This window comes from Taeniopygia guttata, chromosome 4A, assembly GCF_048771995.1.
Source record: "Taeniopygia guttata chromosome 4A, bTaeGut7.mat, whole genome shotgun sequence".
NCBI lineage: Eukaryota > Metazoa > Chordata > Aves > Passeriformes > Estrildidae > Taeniopygia > Taeniopygia guttata.
In genome coordinates this window covers 19,388,135-19,409,938 of record NC_133029.1, presented here as the reverse complement: position 1 = coordinate 19,409,938, position 21,804 = coordinate 19,388,135, and the positions used below count along the sequence as shown (strand labels likewise).

General features: G+C 37.6%; 1 protein-coding gene across 8 annotated transcripts in view; it reads left to right on the top strand.

The window, feature by feature from the left end:
- Positions 1 to 21,804, top strand: part of LRCH2 (leucine rich repeats and calponin homology domain containing 2) — a 53,388-nt gene that overhangs the window by 15,487 nt on the left and 16,097 nt on the right. For 3 of the 8 annotated variants that reach the window (XR_005980468.2, XM_072929323.1, XM_012573187.5), the window contains exons 3-19: positions 2,210 to 2,336; positions 3,161 to 3,266; positions 3,371 to 3,507; positions 3,733 to 3,866; positions 3,995 to 4,082; positions 4,375 to 4,486; positions 4,799 to 4,896; positions 5,003 to 5,070; positions 5,302 to 5,406; positions 7,054 to 7,131; positions 11,025 to 11,093; positions 12,452 to 12,500; positions 15,899 to 16,015; positions 18,574 to 18,618; positions 19,025 to 19,075; positions 20,120 to 20,177; positions 20,813 to 20,925. Coding sequence is in view for 7 of the 8 variants with exons in the window: in XM_072929323.1 (XP_072785424.1) it covers positions 2,210 to 2,336; positions 3,161 to 3,266; positions 3,371 to 3,507; positions 3,733 to 3,866; positions 3,995 to 4,082; positions 4,375 to 4,486; positions 4,799 to 4,896; positions 5,003 to 5,070; positions 5,302 to 5,406; positions 7,054 to 7,131; positions 11,025 to 11,093; positions 12,452 to 12,500; positions 15,899 to 16,015; positions 18,574 to 18,618; positions 19,025 to 19,075; positions 20,120 to 20,177; positions 20,813 to 20,925 (1,555 nt within the window). In the remaining variant the exon portion in view is untranslated. The remainder of the gene's footprint in view (positions 1 to 2,209; positions 2,337 to 3,160; positions 3,267 to 3,370; positions 3,508 to 3,732; positions 3,867 to 3,994; positions 4,083 to 4,374; positions 4,487 to 4,798; positions 4,897 to 5,002; positions 5,071 to 5,301; positions 5,407 to 7,053; positions 7,132 to 11,024; positions 11,094 to 12,451; positions 12,501 to 15,898; positions 16,016 to 18,573; positions 18,619 to 19,024; positions 19,076 to 20,119; positions 20,178 to 20,812; positions 20,926 to 21,804) is intronic. The other 5 variants (XM_030273036.4, XM_030273035.4, XM_030273037.4 and 2 more) reach the window with 5 other exon arrangements.

The following is a 21,804-nucleotide window of genomic DNA, read 5'->3' as shown; positions in this document are numbered from 1 at the left end:
AGTGAACAATACAGAAAAGTTATTTTTATATATATATGCATTAAGTCTCTTTTTATGTTGCGTTTCAGGCAGATATGCCAGGCTTTTCTGGTTGAAGGCATGAGAAGCAAAAATATAATATGCAAGTAAACTTTTTTTGAAGTGACTATAAAAATGTGGCAATGAAGCAGTCATTCATGTCACTTACATAGATTTCCTCTGTTTTTTTCAGGTCTTTGGTTTTTTTAGGAGCTGCCTGCTTTACTATGAAATTCACAATACATTTCTTCCACCATCTGAAGCCCAAATTAGAATGTGGTTTTCTCCTGTAACAAAGCACCTGAGCTAGGAAGGCAGGATTTTAGCCAGTTCTCCAATGCTACAGCCCACACGTTCCTGCACTGCAAAATCAGTCCTTGGACAGGAGCACAGAAACGAGGACAAAGCACAGTTTGGCAGAGGATCATCAAGAGAATCCACTCTTGAAAGAGTTAGAACTACACAGTTGCTGTGTAAAGAAATGTATTCAGCACCTCAAGTACCATTAAAAGAGAAATGGGTTGCTGCTGAACAAAGGCCATATTTCTTTCAGAAAATACTGTGGTTTTGTATCATAATAATCCTCTTTAAAGTTGTGTCAGAGTGTTATAAATGCAAATTTGTCCAGCCACATTAATACGAATAAATAAAATATTTATTTTGCAGTCAAATTTTATCTAGCCAGCCACAAGGAAAGAACAGAGCCGAGCCCGGGGTCGGCCCTGGGTGTGCAACAAAGAGGTCAGCCTCAGCAGAGGTTTTCCTCTATGCCCACACACTTCCATCCTGGCCCAAGCGGTTTTTATAGGGAAAATTCCGCCTGAGGCTAAGATTTTGGCAGTCAGTCTTTTCTTCCATTCAGAGTCCATAGGTTAATAAGATTTTCTTTTTTGGTGATGAAGAAGAGTCCGGAGTTGAAATTACGGGAACAGCTGCATTCACTTGTATCTGCCCGAGGATTCCCATGATATCCATCTCGGGTCGTTCACACGATGTTCACGCGATGATCAGCGCCTGGGGTCCCCTGTATCTCTCCAGACATGGCCCATCTCCTGGCAGAGCCACCTCCTTTTACGTGTAAATCGGGTTTCAACATACATCAGGTTTCTTTTGCCTGCAAGGGTTGGGGGGGGAGTCCTAATACAAACTTGTATACTCCAACAGATATTCAATATCACATATATCATACTAGAAATGGCGCGAATTATATCTACTACACATAATAGTACTGTTAGAAATTTCCTAGATTTCTGCAGTTCTATAAACTGTAATCATAGAGAAAATATTAAAAAACCGCCAAGATTTTTAGCTTATGAAAACAGTGCTCTGACTTTATATCAGTTAAGCACTAAAACTTCTGGTATTTTTGTTAATGTAATATAAACCCAAGTATTAGCACTTAAAAGTAACTTTTTTTGTCAAAAATAGAGCTAGGTCTGCCTAAATCAACAGCAAGTACTGATTTTTTTTTTTTTTTACTTTTACATATGAAAGGAATTGCCTCCATATCACATCTGAACAAGCTTGTTTCCCAATGACTTTTTAAAATGTATCTTATTAGAAAGATTTTAGGTGCTTCTGGCAGTGGAAGTCTATCCGTGTGGGTCATTTTTCAATGTAGATTTAAATCCAATAGTGGATTACAGTGTATTTGATATGCACAAAGCAGATATACATGCGTGCAGCTGGAAAATAATATACACAGAAGAAATACATTTTAATTAAGGCTTCCTTTCCAGCCTATTGCTGCTCAGAAAAATAATTAAATGTTTAGGGCTTTTTGGGATGGCTCAGGAGGGTCACAACAACATGACGTGAGAACAAATATAAATAATATAAAGTTCTGACTTGGCAGACTGTCAGATCAGGTGATTCTTCTGCAGGTACCAGCAGGATAAAAGCAAGTGTCAAATATTATTTATTTTAACAGATTTCTCTGTACGTTTTGGTATTAGTTTCTGTCCTAGTACATCCTCATTTCATCACATAAAATGGGGATCTAAAATTCACATACCGGAAATAGGCTGTATCTGATAAGGAATTTGTTACGGACACTGTAGATGAAATTGTAATAGATGGAGAACGTGATCTGGGACAGGAAAGAAGTTGTACCATATTCATCTCAAACTCCCTGAGAGCTATATAAGAGATTATAATTCAGCCTTTCTTGTCCCTTTTTCTTGCTTTCAAGTCGAAATCTTTTGTCAACATTGCCAAAATACCTGTTTGATCTTCCACTGAAAGTTTTGGTTGTCAGTAATAACAAGCTGGTGTCCATTCCAGAAGAAATTGGAAAGCTGAGGGATCTAATGGAGTTGGTAAGTACAACTGTGAATCTTTGTAGTACTTATAAGCGCTATATATTTATGTCATGTATTCATTATATATTCAGTATAATAAATTGTTAATATTTTTACAATATAGAACTACAAAATTTAAATTTAGTTACTGTGTTTTGGTTTTTTTGGTTTATTTTTCAAGGTTGTCAAACCCAGAATGCATGCTTGATGGTGATTAAGGACATAGTAGAGGGTATCATTCCAGTACCTGTGATATACCTATTTAGAACATAAGAAGACTGGAAAGACTCTGTGATTGTTCAAACACTCTGGTCTACATAAATTAATATTAAATTAGTGTCAAAAATAGCTGTAGTCTGTGTTCACTGATGCAGCTTTCTCACCCTCTAGTGCTTGTATCCAAAAAGCTGGAGCCTGCTATTGCTGTCTGCACATTTTTTAGTTTCATGAGTTGGTTCAAGGTTTATTAAGGAAAATGAATTTTTAGAAGAGGAACAGAATGCCAGTCAATTGCCAGCAATAGCACAAGAAGTTTTTGACAGATCTGGGAACTACATCAGGAACTCTTGATTCCTAAGCTACAGTATTCATTTCAAACCCAGTATTTCATCATTCATTGATTTCACTTCTTGAATTGAATCTCTGTAATCATTAAATACTTTAAAAAAACAGCAAGATCTGTTGTTCTACATCTTCTCCATGGAAAATACAAGATAGCTGAATTTAATTTCTTGGATTTCTTTTCTTTTAATAGGGTGTTTTATAATAGTTTTGATCGTATTATTTCTCTGTATAATTTCATTTAAGATGTTCAGCTGATTTATTAATTGTATCTTTCTTAGGATATTAGCTGTAATGAACTTCAAGTTCTTCCCCAGCAAATAGGAAAATTGCAGTCACTTAGAGAATTGAACGTAAGAAGAAATAATCTCCATATGTTGCCAGATGGTGAGCTACTCATCTTCTTTCCATTGATGTAGGCAAATTAGTTAAAGTGTTAAGAAAATAACTGATTCTTTTTTTGTTTGTTTGCTTTTTTTTCCTGAATGCAGAATTAGGAGACCTTCCCTTGGTAAAGCTGGATTTTTCTTGTAATAAAATTACAGAAATTCCCATTTGTTACAGAAAGTTACGTCACTTACAAGTTATAGTTTTGGATAACAATCCAATGCAGGTACCACCAGCACAGGTTAGTATTAAACCACACAAGTACAGAAATTTTCATTAGGATCTTTGAGGAAGCTCTTCTAAATTATACCAATGAAGTTTTCTCCTTTTTTAGCTGTATTTTTTGTATTTCTCCTTTTGGGGTGTTGTGGCTGTAAATGCAGTGCGGCAGGTATTTCTTGGGGTGTATTCTCAGCAGACATGCTGTATAATTAAGAATTCTTTTTGTTCTTGTGTTTCCCAACAGATATGCTTAAAGGGCAAAGTACATATATTTAAATTCCTTAGTATTCAGGCGTGCCTCAGAATAGATAAAAAACCAGATTCTTTGGATCTTCCATCATTAGGTAAACGAATCCCCTCCCAGCCACTTACAGACAGGTGAGTAGTGGGGTTTTTGAGTATAGAGAACATATCTTGAAAAAGATGTTTATTTTCTTATGGAGAGTGAAACTACTGTTTCTTTCATTTTTGTGCGGATTTTTTGTGTGTTATTTTTCTTAATGAAGCATTGAGGACTTTTATCCCAATAAAAACCATGGACCAGACTCTGGCATTGGAAGTGATAATGGAGATAAAAGGTTGTCCACTACGGAGGTGAGTATTTTTTCACTACTGAATTTGTAATTTCTGATTTTTTTAGAACTTTTTCCTTTGTATTTTATATCATTTGAGAAATACCTTAGTAAGTTGTATTTAATATTCTTTCAAGATGTGTACAGTTTAGTTTAAACCTTTAGGCTGCCATATCAGACACAAATTACTTATGTATTTCTTTAACTTTTCTGGTTAAGGCTGATTCTAATTAATATGATATGATGGGAATATAAGAAATCATATAATACCATTTCCATGTCAGTTCTGCAATAAAACATGAGTGTCTTTGCAGCCATCTGATGATGATACAATCAGCCTTCACTCCCAGGTATCAGAGTCAACAAGGGAACAGACATTAAGGAATGACAGTCATGTAATGGGAAGTAAACTGGATCCACAGAAAGGTAATAGCAGTTCTGCATTTGTTGTTTTAGGTAACAGATATTTTGCTTAGGTAATCTAATGTCGGAAGATGGCTCAAAATTACAGGATTGTGTGTTGGTGTTGTATTTTCATCAGTACAGAAAACAATGTAATAATCACAAGCAGAAAAGGCTTGAGAGAAAGGGAAAAAATTATTTCTATCTTAAGAAGGCACAGTTTCTCTGTTTTATCTTTATCTGACATTTCTCATAAGTACTTATTTTTCTCAGGAATAACATTTGGTCAAGAGAATTGTTTCAATGTCTTTCCTGTTCTTCCTAAATCCTCCCCAGACCAGGAGGCGTTTGACTACATTGATCCCAGTGCAGAGGAGGGAGCTCTTCCTGAGCAGGGAGATGCACAGATTGGCCCCCTATTCTCCTATGTCAAGGTATTAGAGACTGATAAAAGAAAAGCTGTTGAGTAGCCTTGATTTCCCCCCTGACCCCCCTCTCCTTAATTCAATTCTAACTTTTTTTTTTTCCATTTTGTTGAAGGAACGGGGAAAACATCCTGAGAAATCCCAGAAAATAGAACAAAATGAGGACTGGAGAGATGAAAAAAGGTAAATCTTCTTAATATTTTTGAGTAGATTTTACTAGTAGTGGCAGGGGTGATAGTGGGGTATTTTTTAATCTCCTTGCATATGGAGAAAAGAATTCTCATATTGAACAGAGTGTTCCTCTTGGACAGAGAATAAGCTTACAGGAAGCACTGCCTAATTACTGCCATAATGAGCCATTTCTGTTTCTTGATTCACTGAAGTGAGGCAGGTAACTAATGTTAAAATTTTCAGACTCCAGAAAAAACAGCTGCTGGCTGAAGATGATGATGAACTCAAAGAAGTGACTGACTTGAGAAAAATAGCAGCTCAGTTGTTGCAGCAAGAACAAAAACACAGGTATAACAATATTAGTTAAAATTACTTCTGTTACAATTAATTTATTCTTTAACCTCTCTTATTCCCAAAAGGTTTTGACACCTTATTTTGAGAAGAGTTTTGTCCAGCTGCTAAAGAGTGAAGTGATGGACTCTGTCAAGATACTGTTGTGTGTTTCTTGTCTGAATTACACAACTTCTCTACAGTTTGTTTGTGACTGGTTATTTTTATTCAGATACAAGCTAATTTAGGTCATACTTCCTTCAGTCAATATCCTGTGGACTGAAGGGGAAATTAGTTTTAACATTATCATATCTAATGGCAATATATATGGATAAAAATGAATCATTTCAACTGCCTGCCTTTCTCTGCTTCATTATGGGCATCTCAACAGAATTTTGAAAAGGAGCCATGGAACAAGCAGCAGATTAAAGGAATGTAATAGAACAAGTTAGCAACTGTGTAAAATGAAGAACAAGAAGGAATAGCTGGAGTCACATAGAAGTGGCCAGGCTGGCATAAGAGCAGTTTCTGTACTGTTCCTTTAACAAGCAGGCAAATACTGTAAGGTATTTCTAGAGTAAGTGCCTCTGAGAAGTGTAAGTTGTATTTAATAGTAGTTCATTAACTAAAATAGTTCATAACACTCATTCAGTATCTCACAGTAATGGATGTAAGTTCATACCAACTTAAATACTATGCTCTTTTCTTTCAAATTTCTGTGTAATTATGATACTCTGCTGCTTTGCTTTTAAGATGGTTGAAATACACATGAAGCCCTTAGAGAAACTGAGATCTCAATACTATGAATTGCAGGGTCTTAAAAATTCACCCGTATTTTATATTAGGTAAATATTGTAACAGTAGTGTGTGTGTGTGTGTGAAAGATAAAACAGGTTTTGCTTAGAACTCCAAGCCCTGCATTCAATAATTGGTTGTTCACAGGGAGGGGAAAAATAGGAATGAAATGTTAACGCTAGGGTATTCTCTGTACCTGAAGTACTGCAAATAAGGCCAAGAATGCATCATTTTCTCCTATTAAGGAAGAGAGAATGAGGGTGTTTTTCTCCTATTAGGTTTTAATATGATAGTTATTTATGTTGCATGAGGCTCTTGTTTGGTTATGTATTTCCTGGTTATCGAATAATTTGAAATGCCAAGCCACTCATCTTCTGAAGTACTGCAATTTGAATTTTACTTGTTATATATTGTTGTGTCTTAATGCAGTGGTCTTGCTAATTGTTCTGCTTTGTCTTGAATTATGCAGATATACAATCTTAATAGTTCTTAAGTTTTACTTCTTAGTTTAGCATTTATATTTTAAAATTGGCTTATGTATCTTTAGGTACATGACCTCAAAATCTCCTCTAATAGAAAATTTAGCCCTGACTGGCAATAAAGTTATTATTTAGCATTTAGTGAATTTACTTCTATGCTTATTTGTGGAAAACATGATCAATCAGTGAACAGAATCCTCATAGAGGTTAAGCATCACAAAATAACTCCTTAGTAATCACATTTCTGTTTGTTCAGCGTATGTTTTTGTAATATTATGCAGTCTTATCTCCTTTTGCTTGCTATGCTAATGACTTCCCTGTCCTCTCCCATCAACCTATCCTGCTTCTTCCTTCCGTCTTTGACTTTGGTGTGCATGAAATGTGAATACAGACGAAGGCCACTAAGCTATAGAACTTCATTCAGTGAAAAGCTCTTCCAGAGGACCAGGGCGGCAGGACGTGCATCAAGGTATAAAGACTTAAAATGTGGACAAAAGAAATGCTCTTGGCCATTTCTTAAACAAACACAGTTAAAGAGATTGGCTGAGTTAGCCTAAGATGTTTTGTTATCAAAACCAGTTTGCAGTATTTTCTTTGTTCTTTAGGATGATCTATTAATTAAGAAAAATATTTAATTAGGTGATTCTTCAAAGACCACTTTGAGTCCAAACCTAAAAGCTTTTATTTTTCTTTAAGTATACAACCTCAAATATAGTACCTCATGCAAAATGGTGCTTTTACTTTTTTGGGATTTTGTTTGGTGTTTTTGTGTTGTTTGTTTGATACTTTGGTTTTAAAGTGATCATTTTCAAGTTAGCATGACCAGAGATAATTTGTTTTGCATTTGACCCATGGTGGAAGTATTTGTAATATACAAACCTCACCAGTAACATAAAATTGCAGTACAGTGTAGACTATACTCAAACATGTGGGTGTTGAATGAAGTGATTTCAGATTTGGTTACCTTATAAATTGAAGCTCTGCAACTTGTCTTTTTCAAAAGATAGTAGAGTAGTTTAGATTAAAATAATTTTCATTGGTTCCAAATGAGCCTGTTTGAATTTGCATCATGATTAAGTCTGGGTTTTTACTTGGCAACAGTGGTTTGCTAAAACTGTCTAAATCCAGAAGAGCACAGCTTCAGTCACAAAGCAGAGCCAGATGTGAAGTCAGTGCACTGCTCTGGAACGAGTTGAAAATAAATCATCTTTCTCTCACTGAACAGGATTTCTAGTGTCTTTTTACACTTTAGAGATTCAAGGTAGTTCTTGCTTATCTAAACTTGAAGATAGCTAGCCTTAAAATAACACTACCATTTTCACCTCATTTGTCTGTTAATCATTGTTATGTTTGCACAAAATCTGAAAGTATAAGTTGCTGAGAAGAAATTCCACTCTTTAAACTCTGAAACTTGAGAAGATATTTTCCAGTATCTTTGTTGGTCTTGCCATTGCATTTCTCTGGCAAGCACTTTGGAGTAGATGCTGTGCTTGCACAATATAGAAGTAGAATATATAAATGTGGTGTTGAGTAATTTAGATTTTAAAAATTGTGTGAGTTTTAGAACCCTTTAAGATGGTTAGTTTGCATGTTATCTCTGTAGCAACATGTTGCAGCACGCCGTGAGGGGCGTGCTGGGCGGCTGGGGCAGGGGTGTGACTGTCCCCCTTCAAGCTCTGTAATTCCCAGTTATCAGCAGGTCCGGCACAGAGACAGACAGCGATGACACGGGGCTTGGAGTGGAACAACATGGATTTATTCCTGGGCTCCCAGACAAAGCTGAGGGGGGGGAGATGAACAGAAGTTTTTTTACAGTAACTCAGGAGTAGGAGTGTAGGAGAGTAAACCAATGAGGATATGGTAAGGGAGGAGTATAAGGTGGGGCAAATAGCTCATGGGTGTATCAGGGAAATTGGAGGGGGGGGATAATGCGAAGTAACAAATAGGGTGTCGAGAGCATCAAGACAGACACAGAACTCTCTGGAGAAAGGGTTAGGGATAGGGAGGGTTGACAACTTGGAAGGGAGGAGGTTAGGGAAGGGCTTGAGAAAATTGGCCACTGGGAAAGGGAGGGGATTAGGGAGGAGAACAGGGGGCAAACATGGATTCAAAGCAAAACACACGTCAGCAATAGAACTGTTGTGATTTGTAGGAATCAAACTAGGAAATTAATTGCAGTTCTAGCTCAGTTATCCTATGCAGGTTCTTAGTTCATGAATCAGTCAGGACATCAGTATTTGGCCTGATAATTGACCTATACAATAAATATTTGGGTTTGATGATTAATGATGTGAGTGTCAACAGTTGCTGAAATTATTAGTGGACCATCAACACCACTTTTGAGTGTAACTTCTGAACTTGAACTACTTCTGCTTTCATGTTACATACTCTGCTTTGCATTGTGTTTATTGGAAGACAGTAATTAATGTGCCTGCAGTGATTCGCCCTGAACCCCTTTCAGCTGAACAAATTATTTTGCCAATTGTCTGCAATTTAGTAGATTCAGATTAATTTTCTTCACTATTTTTTTTTTTTTAGTTAAAGAAAGTTTATTATTCAAGTTTGTTATGCCACAGGAAATTGAGATTTCTGTAACTGGGCTTGCAACATGTCAGCTCCTGAACTTGCTGTTACTTCCCCATCTATATTCTTCAGTTTTTAAATAGGAGCTTTCAAAAATAACTGGCGTTTTTTAGAAAATATAAGAATATACCTTGTGTAAATAATTTTAGTTCCTTATGAACTCAGTTATTAATTATATAGATGTTGCACAGAAATGGTGAAAAGTAGATGAAAATTGTATGTATATGTATGTTAGAATTAGCTTGAATGGTTTTTCCTTGTGTTTCATATAATAAGGATAGAAAAGGAATAGCCTATATTATATACAATCATTGCATTTACACTACAGTGTCAGTGCAAGTGCGCCAGTGTTGCATTAAACTGAGTCTAATTTTTTTTTACTTGTAATTCTTGTTTGCTACAAAGTCTCACTGAATTTCTCATTGCTTTCATTTGAAGATAAAGCTAGTTTAAACAGGGGTTCTCTGTAAAAAAGTAATGACTTTAAAATAGCATGTATATATTCTGGATTGCTAACCCATGCTCTGGGTATTATTTTGGTTACTGTTTTTTCAGGCTGTAGTATAAATTAATTCTGGGATGCTCCTTCAATCTTAGTTTGTGAACACAAAATAGAGGAAGCAGGTGCTACAGACTGAGTGCAGCAGACATTTACAGGCTTAACTTCTCATAATCCCATTTAGCTGAGGGTCACACAATGAGAGGTTTATACTGAATATGAGATTACTGAGCTCAAAATTATCATAGTAATCAGAAAAGTTTGACTGAAAAATCATCAGGCATTTAAAGTTAATGGCTGTGCTGCAGTACATAATGGTAAAGAGATATAAAAAGGGGCCTACTGTTTTACTTTCTTCCATGGAATAATTGGTTGTGTTCTGATTCTTAATACATTCTAGTTCTCAATATAATTCTGTGTAAATACACTTCCACCACACTTCTGCAGATGGAGTCGGTGTCAAAGTGTAATATTGCCACCTTCAAGAGTTCAGAATTTTTAATTTAAGTTCAAGATGATGCTTACTTGAAAACATTTAGTTTTAAGTGTTACTGATAATTTTGTTTTTAACACTTAAAACATCCATAATAGCTTGTATCATCTTCCTGTGCACATACACATATGTAGTATGCATTTGCTCCAGATGAAAACACCTTTCTGAATCTCTGTAAGTTTTGGCTTTTTTTTGGCTGTTTACCATTTAGAAAAACGGAATTTCCATTAAATTCTGCGTTAAATTTTTTATTTTGTTCTTAGCCTCTTAATTTTCCACCTCACCTTTTTACCTACATTTCCTTTGCACTTGCAGCATTTCTTTCTCAACCACCTTCTCATCTGTCCCTCCCATCAGACTTTTTTGTGCTCAGTCTGTCTCTATCCTTTCTGGTCTGCTTTAGGTTGACTCTCTTTCGTCTTCTAATTTTAGGGAACAGTGGGACTTTTTGTGTTGAGAGCAGCATCACTTTACACAGGTGTGAGATCAGTTGAAATAGTATCTATTTAGGGAGAAAAATAAGAGGAGACTTCTTTTTGGTTTGAGTTATCACCAAGTTTTGCTTCCTTAAAATACAGAACTTGAAATACTTCAAGAGCTGGAAATTACACTCTTAATTCAAATGGAAGCAGGAATGCACTTGGATTTCATATGTGTTTACACACATTTTTTTAGTTTTGTGGAAGAGCCACCTAATGTTCAAAACTTTTTTATTTACAGGAAATATGATGCAGTAAAAGTAACATATTCTAAGAAAATTGTTTTAAATACCTTTTTTTCCCCCTAGGCTTCTTAATCATTCAGTTTCAGTAAACACAAGGAACAGGCCAAAGCAGCCAATGGAATCTGAAAAATGGTATTGATATACTTAACTATATCACAGCTTTCAATGTTTTATTGCTTTAATTTTTGTTTATTATGTTACTACTGCCATCTTCTGTCATAATGTTTTTAAAAGCTCATTATTAAATTGAAGCTACAAGAGTAATCTATACTTGAGCTTCTTTCTTTCAGATAAAAAAAAAAAATCTGTTCTTCTGAGCATTTAGGAAAGTAGATGTGATACAGAAACAAATTTGTAGGTTTGATTATGGTAGCAATTAATCTATGTTTCAGACCTCTAATTTCAGTGTGGAAGGTTGTAGCTCCTCCCACAGGTGATTGTGCTGTGCAGATGTCTTATCCTGTCTTACACAAGATGCCACTGGAACTGTGCTTAGGCACAGGAAAATCTAAATTTTCCTCCTTGTCAGTCCCTTTGTGCTGTTAAGAGCTGTTGGAAAAGCATTGCTAGGAGGTCAGCCTACAACACCTTTATTGTTTGTGGAGGATATGTTACTGAGGAATCCACTGTCTGCATGAGCTGTACTTAGGCTTTTTCTTTGAATTTAAAAAAAAAAAAAAATAAATAAAGCGAAACACCCACACACAAAACAAAGCAAAAAAAAAAAAGAAAAAAAAGAAAGCCAAACCTAGAAACCATCAATAATTTAAAATAAGCAAAGCCTTGTCTTTAGGGAACTGGGAAATGTCCAGACCTGGAGAGAAAAAAGCTGTAACTGCTCTTGGTGCTGGATAGCAGTGGGGTGGGTATGATCTCTGCAGTTCAGCTATGCCTCAGGGGATCATCTTGACCCAGTGGAGCTCCTTCAGTGTGGCACATCCTACTTTGGCTGTCTCTCCTCTCAGTGGTACCTGTGGTTTTTCGGAGCTGGCTGCACACATGTCCTGTGGTTGTGTGACTCATGCTGCAGCTGTTACTTGGAACCTTCCAAGCCTTGCTTGCTTATCACAGGTTCTCTATGAGTTTCTGTCACCTATTCAAGTGTACTCCTCTGTTAGGCTTCTTTATTAGAGAAGGGAAGAATTAAATTCACCTTTTCCTTTTTTGTTAATGAAACAGGCAGTTCTGAGACTTAAAACCAAAACAAACAAAAAAATTCAAAATAAGTTTTATCTGAATAAAAATACTGTAGTGTGGAAGACCCATTGTCAAGTTATGTTAAAGGAGAGTGAAATATGATTTCAGATTTTAGTTTAATGGTCATGCTTTGAAGCCACATTGTGACATCTTGTACAGAGTGCAGAAAAATACTGTAGTGCTGTGGAGAAGCTACTTTTTAAGAGTTCACTTTTTCGATATTTTCAAGTAACTTGTTTTAAAGTACACAAAAAAGTAGTGTGCTTCATATTACCTTTCATCTTACTTTTTAGTGTTTCAACAAATGAAGTGAATTCCTCAGTGTCCCCATACAGCTGGCAGGTAAATATTCAAGTGTAAATGTGGTGGTTTTATATTGTAGTGATTTTGTTGTTGGTTCCTTGATTTTGTCTGTATGGCAGAAAACTTCATGCATTCATGTGATTGCTTATACACATAGTTCTTGCAGGTGTCTTAATTGTGGTGGAAAATATAAACCGTTTGGAGAGCTTATGCCTCAATTTGACTTGTTTGTAATGGAGGCCTTTTGTTTTAAAAGCATGTGGTACCAGCTTTAAGGTCTTGAAACTAATGAGGCATGAATTTTACTTTCTTGGGTTTAGTATGTCTTTCCATATACAGGTATTGCCTCACCATAAGGTTAAGTTAGGTTTTTAGATGCAGCTTCTAGATGGGTTGGAGTGTGTAGGTCTTTAATTTCCCATACCTCAGTGAGAAGCTTGCGTGACATGACAAAATTCCAGTTAAAATGTAGAGAGCACCTTCTTATTTCATTCTCTTAGTTATCTACAATTGCTTTAAATGCCCTCATATTCTTGTAAGAAGAAATAGAAATATTGTGGTACCCTTAGGAAACAGGCCATTTAGATTGTCTACTTTCAATTTTTATAAAGTAGGCAGTCATACATATTTATTATTATTTAAGAATCAATCTACTTCAGCTGTCTCCTCAGTATGTATTGCATAATACAATGCTTTGAAAGAGAGATTTCTCATCCAGCTTGTTGGGGTGTATAGTCTTTTAGATAGAAACAACCAGCAAATACTCCAACTGTCTTGTTGTAGGCATCCTTTCTCTGTGTGATGAGTATTCACAGTGAGAAATAAGATGTGCTAGTGGCTAACCACACTTGAAACTGGTGTATTTCTTGCAGCCTTTGGTGATTTCCTAACCTACCTACAAAATTAGTCTAAATGCTGAAAAGTGTTGTTTTCTCAAGAATTATTTCATAGATTATTTTTCTTCTCTGAAATACATTTTAGAATTTGAAAAGAAAGTGGTTTCTACCAGAATCACCACCAAGACTCTTAAACTTTGTCCTGGGTTGACAAAGAAGTGAGTTTTCTTGGGAAGTTAATAGTCAAACCAATCAGTGGTCAGATTTGAATATTGACACCTGGTGTGACCACTGAAGGCATTGGACACACCTCTGAGAACACAGGGGTTTAAAAGCAAAGAACTCCAGAGGAACTTTTTCTTTTGCTGCGGTCAGTGAAGAGTTCAGACTTCTCCTGCCCAGCCACGGACGGACTGGGTGCGGGAGGGGAAGCCATGCGGCCTGGAGAGGTAGGCCAGGGTGTGAAGGGACTGGAACTGGGTCGGCCCCTGCAGGACCGAAGGGTGGAAAAAACTGAGATGTCTTTGTTCCCCCTCCCAGAGGGAGAGAGAGAGACAGAGAGCCTGTGCCACCTGGAAATTTGATATCGTGTGCCGGCAGTACACTGGCAGAGGAGAAAGGGGAGGGGGAAGGTGCAAGCCGTGGGAGTCCTGGGCAACCTGCCGCAAATTTCAGTCGTCCTGGGAACCCGAGACTTTTAACCCTGTCTTAGGCAAAGAAAGCTTTGTGAAACACTACTCCTCTGCAATTTGAAAGAGAAGAGATAGTCTGGGACCTGAGATGTCAGTAGAAGACGGAAAAAAAATCCTAGGTGGGAGGAGATGATGGAGTGGCCTTTGGCTGGACTTTTCTTGTATAGCTATAGACTGAACTGGTTCTCCCCAAAACAGAGACTACATTTAGGGGGATGCAATGGTTTGAGCCAAGAGAGTGACCTGCTGCAGTGATTGCCAGTGCAGGAGTGGGGGTGACCTGCTGCAGTGACTGCCAGGGCAGGAGTGGGGGTGACCTGCTGCAGTGACTGCCAGGGCAGGAGAGAGTGACCTGTTGCAGTGACGCCATTTGCAGGAGTGGACTGTACAGAGAAAGATTGGGAGGGTGTGGTGGTGCCCTCTGTCTTCAGGGAAGAAGAAAATCTCTGTTCTCAAGACCCTTGGCCCCAGGGAAGGAGAAAATGGGGGAGACTGTTGTCCCAAAATGAGAAACTGTTCTTTGGTCCTTGATGAAGCATCCTTAAAGGAACCCTGTGAGCAGTCTTGGTCCATGCATGGTGCTGAGAGCAGTGCATATGGAAGGAGGATGTCACACTGGCAAATTTTCTCCGGCGGTTGTCATGTGTGACATGGAAACTTAAGAGGTTTCAACTGTGTTTCCTGTGGAGGACTATGGTACAAGAGAGACTCCTCTTTCCATGTATGAACTGAGAATTGATTGAGTGGTGGTAACTTGATCGAGGGTCCAAGGTTTTGTCTCACTGTGTTTTGGTGGAAATTGGGTAGGGGGAAGGAGGCATGTTTTTAAGAGTTTTCATTCTGTTTTCCTGATGCCGTGCCTCGGTCACAGGAGAAGGGGGTGGCACAGGCTGCCAGCTAGCTCCCACCCACTCTCCCCTAGGCACAAGCCACAAGCGGCCGCTCCCCGCCTCAGCCACCAGCAGGCACAGGGCGGTGGTTCGGCCGCCGGCTGTGGTCCCTTACCGACAGAAGCAGCCGATAAGAGTGGACCCATGTAGAAGGATCGAGGCAAAGGAAAAAGGGAAGGACCCTTGCTTGCATCTCCAAGCAGTCTTTATTTCTCCCTGCGCTGGGAGCAGCACAGGTGACACAGTGTAACAACTTGAAGTAAAGGCAGAGGCAAAAGGATGTGAAGTGGAGAAAAAGGGTGACTTTTAAATGGGGCCTGTCCCCAGGGGGGAGACAGACTAAAAACAAATCAAGGTCTAGATAGCAGGAGTATGGGGTGCATATATGTAAACATAAAACAGATAGGGAAGGGGAAGGGGAGAGTGCATACTTAATATACCAATGAGTGACAATGAAGCTTCTAGATAAATGGGTGTAGCAAATAATGACACACAAGCTGCAGGGGCAGGATTTGGAAAATGGACAGGGAAGGATCTGGAAATAAGGGAAGTATATACCATGGCTGACATGGGGAAAAGCAGGAAAACAGGTGTGTCAAACCATGACAAGGTGGAAAACAACTTTGGGGAGAGACTATTAGGAAAACTGAACAGGGGTGAATATGGACAAACCATTGCAATATTTTAAACAATTTCTTAAGCAAATAAACTTCAAAATCCCACTACCACATTTTTCTGTGTGTTCCTTTTACCATAGTGTAGGTTAATAAAGTTTTTTTCTTTATTTCTAAGCCTACGAGCCTGCTCTGCTCAGTTTCTGGTCACATCTCACAGCACTCATTTGAGAAAAATATATGTTCATGGGTGCACTGGCATTGCACCAGTGCCAACCCATGACAAGTTTCAGGTCATAAAGCTAGAGTGAAGCAGGCAAACAATTAACCATTGTAGTTCATAATTGTGCTTATATGCAAAAAGGATGTTTACATTTTACATTAAAATATTTCTGACTATTATAGCCACTGGAAAACCAGAAGGATTCGGTGGATGAGCAGCACTGGCCAGAAACACAGCCAGTAATCTGGCAGAATGAAGAAAGAAGGAGAAGTAAACAAATTAGAAAAGAGTATTTCAAGGTAATAGGGCGAGTGAGGGTGGGTGACACTTCTTTTAATAAGAGTAGAAGAAACTGTAAAACGAAGTAAAGGTAGATACTCAAAGGTTGTGATGCTCAAAGGTTGCTTTTAAATTTGCATGTAATATATAATTTTTTATTTTACTCTTTTGATGAATATTTATATGTATGTATTTAGGATTTGAGAGTGCAGGAAAATCAAGAGAAAAAAATGGATAAAAGATTTTGTTTATCCTTCATATAAAAGAAAGTAATTAATTATTGTTTTCTGGCAAAACCAAAACCAAATCTTGTCATTGGTCCTTCACCACCTATTTGGAGGGGTTTTTATTTAGTTAGTTATGTACTTATTTTTAGTGCCAAGAAAAGATACATTGCCTTTTTTTTTGCAGCATGGTTCTATGAGTGATTTATGCCTTTTTGATCTCATGGCAGTAGTTTTCATTTCAGAAGGAATATTTTCAGTGTTCCCTTGCTGCTGTAGCGTGCACCCTCAGTCAGCAGGTGCCAGTGTCTGCTTTCTGCAGAACAGAGGGGAAGCTCTAGCAGCAGTTTGTTTTGGGCTAAGTAGAAAAATAGGAGGGCTCTGAGCAGTGCTAGGTTGAATTAGAATTAAATTTGTCACTTAAGAAATAAGTTTCTTGGGTCTTCGCCATCAAACATCTCTGTGAAATGCCAGGGAACGTCAAAGAAATTAAATTCTTGGGAGAATGGAGCATGCCATGCATCTCAGATATATTGTTGTGATTACAGAAGCTATTTTTTTTTCCTGAAGGGATTATGGAATTGTATCCTCTTTTCAGGGTTTTCATCCTGAAATTAATTTTTTACTGTGGCATTGAAGAAGAGAGAGAGAGAAACTTCTCAGTAAAACAGAATTCAGTTGTTTGGCTGGTTAAAGAGCTGTGCTACCAGTACAGAAGTGGTTCCTCATAACTTACCGGTCAGTTGTGAACTCTATGATGGAAGCAGATGCCTGAAATCACATTACATACAGCTCTAGATGGGTCTCCTAAGTGAATTAAACAGCCTGTACCAGTAACAAATGGCACTGTTTGATACTTTCATTTGCAAAAGCAAGGCAATAAGCCACTGAAACAGAGCCTGTTTGCCTTGGCAAACTGGGGAGAAAAAATAAGTACCAGTGCTGTTGTGTGAAACCAGTGACAATACAGTTGTCTCTTGCTTAGCTGGCATTTGTGTCACATCATGAAGAGTAGTAGCCTGGCCACATACACCCCACAAACTTAGACTTTTGTAGTGATGATATTTTTAATTCGATGTGCATGGGGTTTCTCTACTTTTTAGTACACTTGATCTGTAGACAATGAAATACATTTATTTTTAAAATACCACTTTTGTAAATTTTCTCCTTCAATTCCTCCTTAATTTTCTCCACTTTCTGCTGTTGGAATCTGAGGTATTGATGATTCCGAAATTGTAAAAAGTCTCTGTCTTTCTGCTCCGTTGCCAAAGAAGAAACCATAATTCATCTGTGGTGGTTTTCAAGGCTGTTTATTCTTGCTTATCTATAACATGTTCTGTCTGACCTGCCGCAGCTCTGTCCTGCAGGGCAGCGTGTGGGGCTCTGCCCTCAGTGGGATGGTACAAACATTATATACCAGAAACTACCTGTGCTGGATTTACAATAACGTGCCAATATCTATCATCCCCAGCCTAAACCAACAGAAAAATGCCAACACTACAGTGAAACATGGAGGGCATGAAGAAGGAGAAAAAGGACAAGACACACCCAATTTCCTCCATCTTGTCCCCTTTGGACCCCTAATCTAGAATCCTAAAATTTTACTTTTGCACCCGTGCCACACTTAATTCTTACTTATATCAAACACTCAGAGCTTGTAATTCATCCTGTAAGATTGAAAACTCTTTTCCACGGACAGAGATCACAGACAGTGTCTCTGGGGGCTCTGTCCAGGGGGTTCCTGACCCCTGCCAGGGTCCCAGACCTTCCAGGGCAGCCAGAGGGAAGCCCTGGATTCCCACATTCTGTATAATGTGAAGGGAAGTGGGGCAGTGATGAAGGCAACACACAACAAATGAGAAAGACCTGTGGGTAAAGCACTGTCTTAAATACATAAAAGGATGTGATCAGACTTTGAAGTTTTAAAGGCAACCTTAATATTTTTAATTTAATTTTTTGCAATGTCAAGTCAATCTCCTGAAGTGTAAGGTCACATAAAATATATTACAAAAGCAGCTTTCACAGATTGCATAATTTTTTCTAAGAAATAATGCTTCATGTTAGCTGTTGTTAAGATCTTTTCACTTAGATCAGCTATCACATGCAGAGTTTACATTATAAAATTGTTTAGTTTTAAAATGCACTTACCTCTTCAACTAACAAAGATCTTGTCTAGCCTAGAAATATCATGCTCTTTTCTGGTTTGTTTCTTTTTGTTCCTTTGTTTCTGTAATATGCCTTTTTTTCCTCAGCAGCTTCATTAGTAATAAGTGACATCTGAGTGAAAGTAAGCCTTTTAGTTCAAATGAAAACCATGCTTTCATTTTAAAGTAATAATTTTGTGTGTTTTGCAGTATAAGTCTTCCAGAAAGAGTTCAAGTGGAAATGAAAATGATGAGGTGAGATGTAGTAGTTGTGTGAAATATTAAGAACTTAAGTTTATTCTCTTGTCTTTTTTGAACAAATTAACTTTGCATTCCAAAGCCATAGCAGAAATAACTATTATACTCCTTTATTTGAAAAAAAAAAAAAAAAATTCATGATTTCCTGCTGTGGAACAATAAGATGTTCGCTTGCTTTGGTAATAGCAAAATTAATCCACCTATCAAGCAGAGGTGATGTAAAACTAATATTTGATATAAAGAGCTAACAGTGGTTCCTTTCCTTATATATTTTAAATTTAGTTGTTGCCAGTTTGTAGCATACTTGACAAATGTTACATGTCTCATGGATTTCATAATTTCATATTTCTTGTTAAAGCATAATTTTCATTTTTATAATTTCATCTCTTTGATTTCTTTTTAGCAAGACAGTGATAATATTAATGTGTCCCCACAGTCTCCTGTGTCATCTGAGGTACAAATTTGTGGGTTTGTTTTTCATTCAGCAAATATTTCTTTGTGTTCATTGTTGTCACCAGGTTTTCATGCAGATACTAAGCTGTTAGTTTCCTTTACAATTAGAAGTATTTAATCATAATAAAAATTCAAAAAGAGAAACTAGAGACAGATACTACAGCTTGTTTTACCTTTGCAACTCTGGTCTCCCCTAGAGTTCTTTTTGACTGGTGTGAGGAAAGGTGCATTTCTTCGTCTTCATTATCTTTCCTGATGAAAATACTAATGAAACAAAAATCAAATTTGCCATATTTGATAGGCCTTCCTAAGGAAGACTGCTCTTCAGGGCACATAGTCATTGAGAGGATTTGAAGTTTATGGTTTAGTACTTTATACATCACCAGGAACCCAAAAGTGCTGACATTTCTCAAGGAGTTTCATCCTTCTCAATCCTGGGTGTCACCTTTGTGGTGCAGCCTTCCAGCTTCACTCAGGGGTGGCTGTGCCTGAAGTCTCACTGCTTAGCTCAAAATAAAGCAAATATTAACATTTCTGCCTCGTGTCAGTAAGCAGTCTGAGAGAGAAGAATTAAAACATCCCCCTGAATACCCTGGAATGAAACAAGGATATTTCTTGTACATAGCAAGATACTGAGTTCATTTCTCTTTTCAGATCGTGAAATGAGAAAAACCTGGTCTTCATAGTTAGAAGTAGATATTTCTCAAGAAATATTTTGATGCTAAACATTGGGAGAATATTTGCATTTTCATTGGCTTACAGCTGGCTTAAACTCTGTTCACAGAATGTTTTGCAGTAGTTTGAAACATTCTGCAATACATTTTAGGCAATCTGGTGCTGCTTTTCTTTGTCATTATGATAGTTTTATCTATATGTAGCAAGGTTATGTTAATTCCATTTATTTTGTATTGTCTTCTTCAAGAGACTTTTACAGTTAAGCAGAAGGACTCTCCTTAGGCAAGAATAACTTAAACAGTGTCTTGATGGGAACAAAAGTTACTTCTTTTAATGAGTGGAAGAAAACTGACCTCATCTCTTTTAACAGGATTATGAAAGGATAGATAGTAACACTCATGGTCCATTTGGTCTCAAGCCAAGATCAGGTAAGCTGCTGTTCTCTAACACAGTGTGTTTATTTGCCAGGCTGCAAGAGGCAGTAAGCATAGCAGACGTCACAGTACAGCCCTCAATTTACTTATCGCTGCAGAGTACCGGGGAAGGCACAGACAGCTGCTTTGACAAACAAATAATTGGAAGCTCCTCAAGTTGTAGAGTGATTTGTTTGGGGTTTTTTAGGGAGTTGTTTTTCCCACTTCTTTATATTGTGCATACTTAGTCATTGTCAAAGGACAGGGAAACAGTACACAATTGCTCTTAAGGTTTGATGGCTTAAAGGCTTTATACTTAATTAAAAGTAAAAGACAATGCAGATACTTTCAAAGCTAGACTGATATTCTTGAAGAAGTGCAGATAGGGTTGTATGTCTCATATTGATAGTTCATTATTTAAGCCAGTTCAGTCTCCATGCTTTCTAATTATCCATTTACACTTGAGTAAGATGATCTCTGCATTTTATTTGAAGATGTTTCATAGGCAGCATCTTGTCTTGCAGGATGCTTAAATATATTTGTTTTTCAAAGTTCTGCAGATTTTTTCCTGTTTTTATCCTCAATTATAGATCTTCAGTTTTTGAATGTTTTCGATCTGAATTCTGACTGACTTCCCTCATGTTTGACAGCTTTCAGCCGTGCCTCACGCCAGGACTATGGTGCAGTGGATCCTGGGTTTACTATGAGGAGGAAGATGGAACATTTAAGGGAAGAAAGGGAACAAATCAGACAGCTTCGCAGTGTAGGTACCATTGTGCAGTGCATTTGGTTTGCTCTGTTCCACAATTTAAATCTTCATTTTAAAGGCCTCCAAGTTGTTGCAGTTGTAAAAGGGCATCCCTGTAGTGGTGTTTCTTCCTAAGAAATTTCATGTAACAGGCCTCACTGGTACTTGTTTGGGTCCAACCAAAATACCGACTGGGAACTAGCTGGGGTTGTTTTCTTTCTAAAAAACAGAGTGAAATGAATTTTTTTTTTTCCTGAGGTTTTAAATTTTCTAGGGAAGCAGTAAATCTGCTTGTGTTTGCTATTGTTTGACCTGAGATCTGAAGAAAAATTATTGTTTTTTAAATGGCCAGATGCTTTTTGAGTGTACACAGATGCTACAAATGTCATGATCCTGAATAGGATCTACATTTTGGATTTCCAGTAAATTGTCTTTTGTCCAGTTCTGTTTTCAAGGCTTTTAGCAGTTAGAGTTAACTAAATGTCCTGGTTTAGGGCAAATTTGGGAGAAAACCTCCGGAAGGAGCCCCTGGAAAGCAAACCCCCATGGCCCCCCCCCTCCATCTGGTTCGGAAAAAATTTCCTCCCAGAGAAGTGGGAAAAAACCTGTTTATTTAACAAGCAAAACACTCCCCAGCACCAAAAAAAAAAACCAAAAAAAAAAAAAACATCACCAGATGACAAAAACTCTTTCACCATTCTGAAGAGATGACAAATTCAGAAAGTGTCTCCTGGGAGTGGTCACCCAGTTCTTGGTCTCTGACACTGGGAATGGCTGCTGCAGATCACCAAATGCAGGCTCTCAGTGTTTCTTGGTGTTTCCCAGATCCCAGTACGGAGCAGGTTGGAATGATATTCAGGAAAGGGAAAGGAAAAACAACAGTCCAAGGAAAAG